We start from the raw sequence: 8,913 nt of genomic DNA, 5'->3' as shown, positions 1-8,913 counted from the left end.
TTTAAAAAAAGGATGGTCAGCTGAGGTTATTTGAATTTAGATATGTGTTTGGTAAAAATTATGATTGAAGTTTATATATAGCAAAAAATATGTATAAAATGTTTGGTAGTTGTGTGATTGCGGTTGCTTTTCAAAATGTTTTTTTACTTGAAAATATATTAAAATAATATATTTTTATTTTTAAAAAATATTTTTGATATCGGCGTATCAAAATGATCAAAAAACATCAAAAAATATTAATTCAAAGTAAAAAATAAAAAATTAATCTTTTTCAAAAAAACTTTTGAAATGCAAAAATAAACAATGTTTTATGAAACTCATTAAAAAAACATGTAAAAACTGCTTTACAAAAACTACATATCAAACTTAATTTTTAAGTAGTTCCTACAATATAAAACTAAAATGTAGTTTTTATAGATATTAAATATTTTATTGTAATTTTTATGCCATAATACAAAATCAGGTGAAAAATAAATACAGCCTTAAAATGTGAAAAGTAATTCAATAACACTTGGAAAGACCTATAATTATTTAATAATATTAGGTATCATCAAATTTGGTTTAACAGTTTTGCGGACATATCTACCGATCAAATTAATAAAGTTTTAATGAATTTAAAACCTTTTATATATATTAAAAAAATATTTATTATATAATTTATGTGTTCGAATATCATGAAAATTGATGCAAATTAAACATATAACTCACATATTTAATTAATAATATTAACCATTTTCTTTTACATATATGTAAATAATAAGGATATGGACATGGGATCAAAAATCTAGCTCACTGACATCATTATATAAAGAGAAAAAATCTATTTTTATTGAATAAAGATAACTTAATCTTGAGAATTTCACACACATCTCCATCAATAATTATATTAATAGTTGCAATATTACATACTATAATTTTGTAAACATGTTCATTTATGAAATTAATAAAATTAATAAAAATTCTAACTACTTCAAAAATCCTCAAATCAAAAGTCAATAATACTTTGTATGCTTAAACTTATCTTTCATGTGAAAAAAAACAACTAAAAAGCCACTCAAGTCAAACCATACCATTTATATTCTTGTTAAGCAATATCATCATTTCTCTCTCTCAAAAACACATGAATCAAATTTAAATTCACCAAAGGCAATAACAATATAATTGTTTTATTTAAAATAAAAAAAGTTAAAATAATTTTCATAAATAAAAAAGTGAAGATGAAAAGGAAGGGTAAAATGGACTTTTTAAAATGTTAGTGTCCTTGGAAAAATATTAAATTTAATTGGAAAATAAATTTTTGGAATTAAAAGTTTGTGAGTGTAATAGGATTACTTTTCAAATTGTTTTTCTTGTTTAAGTATATATTAAAATAATATTTTTATTATTTTTTTAAATTTATTTTTAATATTAATACATCAAAACAATCTAAACACATAAAAAATTAATTTAAAATAAAATAAATTTAAAATTTCAAAACCATACCTCCTAAAGACTGTAGTGTGTTAGCTGAGGATGATCATTTGCAATTCGGTTCGGTTTTTACCTAAAAATAACTAAACTAAAAAAAAGCAAAACTAGTTCAAACCGACTCATATTGGTTCAATTATTTTAGGAAAAAAACTCAAACCCAACTAGCTTATTTTTTGTTGGTTCTGTTCACTTATTTTATATTAAAAACAAAAAAAATGTTGTTTTTTGGGTTTTTTTTTTGTAATTTTCAATAAATGTAGTTTTAGTTTGACTCGGTTTTTTTATTTCGTTTGGTTTTCAATTTGAATCACTTCAGTTTGTTTTTTAATTTCAAACTTATTAAATTTATATTAAATTAAATGGTTGATTTTTTTTAAAATATTTTAATTAATTTAATCTATTTATTTTTTCATTATATAATTTTTTCAATTATTATTTTTCTCATCCCAGTGTTAGCAAAGGCAGCTGGACATGAAGAGGCAAGTGAGGGTCCCGAGCATACAGATGCTTAGGTAGTAAAATTATAAGTTTCATGGCCTCGTCCGGACCTATAATTTTCAAGTAGAGAGAGAGAGAGACTGAAGGGAGGATTAAAGAAAAGAGAAGAGAAGGCCACGTTTATAAACGACGCCATCTCTCTCAACAGACCCCAGCCAGCCAGGCTTCCCTTTTTATCTTTCGCCTCTTCCCTCTTTTTTCTCCACAGTTGTCCAATCTAGGGTTTTAGCTCTTTGCTTCTCTCCGTGTCTCCGTACTCTTCCTTGTTTACTCTCTCAACATGAGTAACGATAAGGATAACTTCAGCATGGCTGATCTCACCGCCGGTAGTTTCCAAAACCCTAATTTCTTCCTCTCTGTCACCTTTCACTCTTTTTTATTTTTTATTTAACAAGTTGTATTTTGGTTGCAGCTTTTAACGACGAGGATAGAGCTGGCCTTGTTAATGCTCTTAAGGTCTTTTTTTTATGGTTGAAATATTAAACATAGGAAATTGATGTTTCTTTTCTTAAGTATTCAATCGGAGTTTTCTCCTTAAGCTTTATGTTTGTGTTCGGGTGGTTAGGCTTTGAGTAACCTCTGTCTGGTCACTTTTTCCTAGTTTTTTTTTCCTTAACGTTTTTACCTTTTGTATTAGGATTTGGGATTTTGTGTTGGCTGATAAGATTATGGTTTTTGTTGTTCGTGCAGAATAAGCTACAGAGTTTGACTGGACAGCACTCTGAATTGCTCGAGAACCTATCTCCGATTGTTAGGAAGCGTGTTGAGGATCTCAGAGAGATCCAGGCATGCCCTTTTGTTTTTTGCCAATCATGATATTATGTGCTCTAATTGATTTTGATCTGATATATTCTTTACCTGGTTGTGTTCTCGTAGCTTATGGTTTATTGATTTTCTATATGATCTGTGCCGAGTTGTGCTCTGGTCGCTTGCAGTTTATTGATTTTCTATATGAGGTTGTATTGCCTACTTGTTTGTAAGTCTGCCTGTTGTTCAAAAAACTTTCCGTATGATTGAGAACTTAATTCTTTTTACTTAAGAATGCATTTAATTTGGTCTTGCATTATGGTTGAAGCTTGCTTGTCAATCCAGTTTTGATGTTTTTACCCTGCAAGCTGTTTGGAATTAATTTTTTGTCGGAATGAAGTTTAATTAAATTGGATTTCAGAGGCACAATGATTTTTTTTGTTCGCTTAAGTTTATGTCCTTGGAGTAGAACCTAAATGATATAATTAAATTGAAGTTATTGTTTTGAATCTTGGTAAAATTATTTCCATATGATTATACCTTTTTGATAATTCTATACAAACAAGGAATTGAGGATGGAATCATTTTTGAGAATATAGAGGTTTCCAAACATGGTAATTGGACCTAATGGACTTCAACTGAATTAAATATCATGCTTCAACAACTTTCCAAACAAAGCTGTTTTAGGGGTTAGCATCATATGGGAACAACCAAAGATTTGAATGGTATACTTTGGGAGTTCTCTATTTGTGAGATGCCAAGGTGGAAAGAATGCAGAGATTTGAATGATTAGGCCAAAGGTTTACCTTCTCTTAAAAGTTATTTTTCCTTAAAGGTACTTCTGAGATACTGGATGGAAGAATTTTGAGGTGGTCCAACACTTCTAACAATTTTGCAAGACGTTGTTGCTTTTGAGACTTGAATTTTCCCTTTTGTGTTTTCTGTCCTAAGTTGTTGTGAGATTGAATTATAACTCTTCCTCTCTCTCTCTCTCTCTTTTGTACTTAGTTAAGGAAAGCTTGTTATCCTTAATGAAAATTTACTGTATCATGAATTACTTATGGTTGTTCATCTTCGTTATCAGTCTTGCATGATAAAATGGTGGTTATCGTCTTCTATATATAAAAGATCTTTCAATTTGCAGAGTCAACACGATGAATTAGAGGCAAAATTCTTTGAGGAGAGAGCAGCCCTTGAAGCGAAATATCAGAAATTGTACCAACCATTGTACACTAAGGTACAACATCCTAGTAGCCCATTGTTATTTTGATCTTATATTCTTGTCACCTGAATTCTTCAATGAAAAGATGTTTTCAACTCTGCTTCTCCACCAACTTTCAGCGATACGATATTGTGAATGGTGTTGCTGAAGTTGAAGCTACAAATGAAGTGGCAATGGATCAAGATGGGGGAAAGGCTGGAGAAGGTACCCATATTCTGCTTATTTTTTTATGGATCATCTTTTTTCTTGGCAAGTATGTGTACCTTGATATTTAAATTCATCAAATACAGAGAAAGGTGTTCCTGATTTTTGGCTTGTTGCAATGAAGAATAATGAAGTGCTAGCTGAGGAGGTTTGTTTTTTGTGTATTTTCTTGTATTTTTTGTCTAGATTTCAATGCTTGTGAAGATATGATTTCAATTTTTTTTTCCCATATTGGCATCAGATTACTGAGCGTGATGAAGGAGCTCTCAAGTATATTAAAGATATTAAGTGGTGTAGGATAGAGGATCCCAAGGGATTTAAGCTTGAGTTCTTCTTTGATACTAACCCTTATTTCAAGAACTCTGTTTTGACAAAAACATATCACATGATTGATGAAGATGAGCCCATTCTCGAGAAAGCAATAGGGTAAGTTCTATTTTTCTACCTTGTTATTATGCTGACAATGCTCTTACCATGTTTACTGTTGTGATGCTAATATTGAAGAAGGCTTGGTCTAATACTGACATGTCATTGTTGTTGTTACCTGGTGTGCTGTAGAACTGAGATCGAATGGTATCCAGGAAAATGCTTGACCCAGAAGCTTCTTAAGAAGAAGCCCAAGAAAGGATCCAAGAATGCCAAGCCAATTACCAAAACTGAAGATTGTGAAAGTTTTTTCAACTTCTTCAGTCCACCACAAGTTCCTGACGATGATGAAGACATAGATGAAGATACTGTAATGATGAACTTCATTAAATTTATTGAAATGATTGGTGATAGCTCATTTTTTCTTGTTTTAATTCTGGGTTCTGTTTTTGTTTGATTTTCTTGTTCTTGAACAGGCTGAGGAATTGCAAAATCAGATGGAGCAAGATTATGACATTGGGTGAGCTCTTTTCTTCCAAATATTTACTTCTTGTTGTTGATTGGGTTTCTAAGTGACAATCAGTGTTTATTTTTAAACGTTATAGAGTCCCGCAACTGCTAGCCACCAATTTCCTTGCTTGTTTTTCCCTGTTGAACTTCTTTCACTTATTTGTCTTTTGCTTTCAGGTCAACCATTCGAGACAAGATCATCCCCCATGCTGTGTCATGGTTTACCGGGGAGGCTGTTCAGGGGGATGAGCTTGGACTAGATGATGGTGACGATGATGAAGATATTGATGAGGATGATGACGAGGAGGAAGATGAGGACGATGAAGAAGATGACGATGAAGATGATGATGATGAGGATGAGGATGAGGATGAAGGCAAGACCAAAAAGAAGGTTAGATTATCTTGAAATCTGAATTGGCCATATTGTATTTCTTTTCCTTTTATCTATTTGAAGTTTGGTGCGATACTTATTTTTTGGTTATTTGGGATGGGATGTTGCTGCAGTCATCTGCTGGAAACAAGGTATTGCCCCCAGTTCATTATATTTTTCTCTTATTTCTGTTCATTTGCCCTTTATCTTATCACTCAGTCACAGCTGTAAATCAAGTGAAACTTAACTTGGGTGTTACTGCAGAAAAGTGGAAGAACACAAGTTGGGGATGGTCAGCAGGGTGAGCGGCCTCCAGAATGCAAGCAGCAGTAAAGTTTTCGCTGCAGCGTATTTGTGAAGTCCTTAATGCAATGCCTGGAAGAGGGGGGGTATTTGTGAAGTTCTTGATGCAATGCTTGGAAGAGGGGAGTATTTGTGAAGTTATTAATGCAATGCTTGGAAGGGAGATAGGAAGGCGTGTTGAATTTTTGGATGTTTATTCTTTTTTTTCTCTCTCTCTACATTAGTATGCCATATTCTGAACAGATAATTTGGACTTTTACCCTGTTGGTTTGGAGGGAATGTGGTCAAATAGGTTATAAGTTTATGCTTTTGATTTGTTCGTGTATGCTGGGATTTCCTTTTACTGTTAAATGGTTAATGAACTCTTCTTCTATCGTGCCTTTTTCTTTTTTCTTTTTCTATGCTCTTTCGCCTTAATCAATTGTCGCGAGGTCACCCTAGGAGAGCTTGTTATTGATTGAAGGTCCTGTGGAGTGTTGCTTGCAGGTGGTCTCTGGGTATTTATTTTTAACGTATCTTGTTCTTTACTGTTAGTGGGCCCATAACCCCGTAATCTGGTGCTTGAAACCTTCTCGTTAAAACTTTATGGTTAGAGTCGTGAAATCCCAGGACATAAGATGAAGCCCCTTTAGCCATTAAATCCCTAAGACCATATCACGTCCACCCAACTGCATCACGAAAGCTTGGGTTTAGAGCTGGATGGATCCTTTGAATTGCAAATTCAAGATCTAAACAAATAGGATCCGTACTCTAATTGGATGATGAGTAGTGACATTTTTCATAGTGGGTGCTTTCAATATCAATCAAGGCTACAATTTTATTTTATTTTATCCATTTTCCTTGGGTTAGGACTTCTAGTTACTCCATGTCCATGTGGCAAAATGTCCGTTTCTTCTTAGTTTCTCTAATAGCTCCTCTAGGTCACTAAGATCCTCTATAGTTGTTGAATTGTCCTCACCCTCTTCCTCCTCATCTTCTAATAGAAACTATAATGGTCCACCACACTTGTGACCTAGGCTCCTATTATTATTGCACTTAAAAGTAAAGTCCTTTATACTTCTTTTCCTCTAGCTAGGCTGGCGTCAACTTCTAAAATGATGGGTTTATGATCAACTTGACGTTAGGCATCCATGGTAGGTTCGGCTTATTAAAAACCCTCAAGAGATTGGGATGTCAACTTCTCCTCATTACTGTAAGGTTCTATTCTTGCATCCTCACTAACCAATAACAAACAATTAAATTTTAGGATTTAACATTCCAACCCTAAATATAATTTTTTCCTTCAACCCTCTTAGGAAGCATCTTAATTGGGAAGAGTATGAGAGACCCTTGAATCATCATTTTGACAATAGTTCAAATTGAGTCTTATACACCTCCATTGAAGTAGTCTATTTTAAATTGATGAGATTCTTTACGGGGTAGCTATAGGTTAAAGTACCAAAAAAATCTATAAAGCCATTACAAAAGTATCCCAACTTTTAATAACACATGCTTCCTTCATCTTCTTAAAACACTCAATAGCCTTGCTTTTCATATAAAAACTTACCATAAATAAACAATGATGATTAGGAAGTATATTATTGTAATTGAAAAATTAGGTAGCTTAATACATCCAACCAATGGATCATCACCATTAAAATGAGGACAATTTAATTTTATAGATCTAACTTAAATTTGATATTAGTCTCTTTATAGATTTGTTTTGTGTCTTAGTGCCCATTAACACATGTTATTGGGGTACTCATGGGATATTCAATGAGTCTCTTTCCTTGAACCTTAGCTATTTAGTCCAACTTATTAGATATATTTTGCAATTATTGAACTAATTATTCTAACACTCTTTATGTTGTTATTGTTATTTCTATTATTATTATTATTTCAACTTGGCTATAATTTCAAGAGTTGAGATATTCTGGTTTGATTTGCCATTATAAATGAAGGACTAAAAAGTTATGATACCAAATTGTAGTAAACTTGTGATTTTTAGTTTGAATTATTTGATGGCTTGTAATGATAATGTAAGAATGAATGGGAAAATGTTATGAATTTAAAGTAATATATGACAATTTATAACTTAAATTTATTATTTAAATACTTCATTACAAAGAAAATGATTTAATTGAAATAAAATAAAAAGTTTCTAGGTACATTCGATGTAACTGCAGACTCTAAGGACTAAAAAAATTGTTTAAAAAAATTTATCATTCCTTATTATTCATCAATTATTCAATTCAAAAGAACAACTAAATAAGCAACTAAAGATTTGAATCCAAATTCAAAAATAAAATTTGATTTTTTAATATCCTGAACTGAACTGACTTAAGATCAAGTCTTCCTTTCAAAACACCAATGTTTATTGACTCCTCAAAACACTACTGTTAATCATAAAACTTTGCCATCCATTTATTCAATTGTCTTTAACATGTAGCAACTTCCCTAGATAGTTTATTTATTGTCTAAAAACATTAAAAAAAAGAGATATAGATTGTGCTAAAACTAAGAATGGTTTTTCCATTTGGAAATGCTTGTTATGGTATGCTAGCTACTGTTAAAACTTTTTGGACATGTATTAAGTGTCCAAGGATGTCTCAATAAGGGATCGTTAGACTATTTTTGTAATTATAAATGAGTTTTCCATCTTTATCTTTGACAAAAGGGTTTTTTCTTCCATCTTTTCTCTTATTTTCTATCTTTTTTCTTCAATCTCTCTTTTTTCTTCCTTTCTTTTCCTCCATTTTCCTTTCCTCTCTTTCTCTTTTTTTCCCTGCCTATACTTTCCTTTTTTTTTTCCTTTTTGTTTTATTTTAGGTATGATTTGAGAGAGGTATTTAGAGGAAAATAAAAAGGGTTTTTAGGTCTTTGTGTTTGCAAGATTATTGCTACAAACATTACGGTGACCTAAAAAAGAACAAAGTATCTGGTTCCTAAAGGGGAAGGGTCTAATCTTATGAAAAAGAAGTCACCACTTATTATTATGGTCACTAGAAAACCCTAACTAATCATTAGAGATCTAAGATAAGAAACTATTTATGTTAAGGAAAGATATTATCACTATTAGAGATCTAAGGTAAGGGATTAGTTATATTAAAAAAAATATTATTGCCCCTAAAACATCTTACATAAGGTAAGTTGCATTATTGTTCTTGTTTTGGATTGCTTAGGTATATTATGTTTAAATTACCAACAATATATCTATTAGGTAAATGCAGGCTTACTACGATGA

General features: G+C 31.6%; 1 protein-coding gene across 1 annotated transcript; it reads left to right on the top strand.

The window, feature by feature from the left end:
* Nucleotides 1-2,025: 2,025 nt before the first annotated feature.
* LOC105111146 (nucleosome assembly protein 1;2) lies at nucleotides 2,026-6,066 on the top strand. Its single transcript, XM_011006420.1, has 12 exons — nucleotides 2,026-2,294; nucleotides 2,381-2,424; nucleotides 2,659-2,754; nucleotides 3,860-3,952; nucleotides 4,057-4,141; nucleotides 4,228-4,289; nucleotides 4,383-4,567; nucleotides 4,700-4,877; nucleotides 4,984-5,027; nucleotides 5,195-5,408; nucleotides 5,522-5,539; nucleotides 5,652-6,066. The coding sequence occupies exons 1-12, from the start codon at nucleotides 2,249-2,251 to the stop codon at nucleotides 5,718-5,720; spliced, it is 1,134 nt and encodes a 377-aa protein (XP_011004722.1). The 5' UTR covers nucleotides 2,026-2,248; the 3' UTR covers nucleotides 5,721-6,066.
* Nucleotides 6,067-8,913: the final 2,847 nt, after the last annotated feature.

Source organism: Populus euphratica, unplaced genomic scaffold (assembly GCF_000495115.2).
Source record: "Populus euphratica unplaced genomic scaffold, PopEup_1.0 scaffold276.1, whole genome shotgun sequence".
Classification (NCBI taxonomy): domain Eukaryota; kingdom Viridiplantae; phylum Streptophyta; class Magnoliopsida; order Malpighiales; family Salicaceae; genus Populus; species Populus euphratica.
Note: the sequence above shows the minus strand (reverse complement) of the source record. Positions and strands in the feature narration are given on the sequence as shown.

Bases quoted from the DNA above. Each gene is read 5' to 3' on its own strand.
- LOC105111146 (XM_011006420.1), top strand. From the start codon at position 2,249: ATGAGTAACGATAAGGATAACTTCAGCATGGCTGATCTCACCGCCG. The intron at 2,295-2,380 runs GTAGTTTCCAAA...TTTTGGTTGCAG, and splicing joins CATGGCTGATCTCACCGCCG to CTTTTAACGACGAGGATAGA. The intron at 2,755-3,859 runs GCATGCCCTTTT...TTCAATTTGCAG, and splicing joins AGGATCTCAGAGAGATCCAG to AGTCAACACGATGAATTAGA.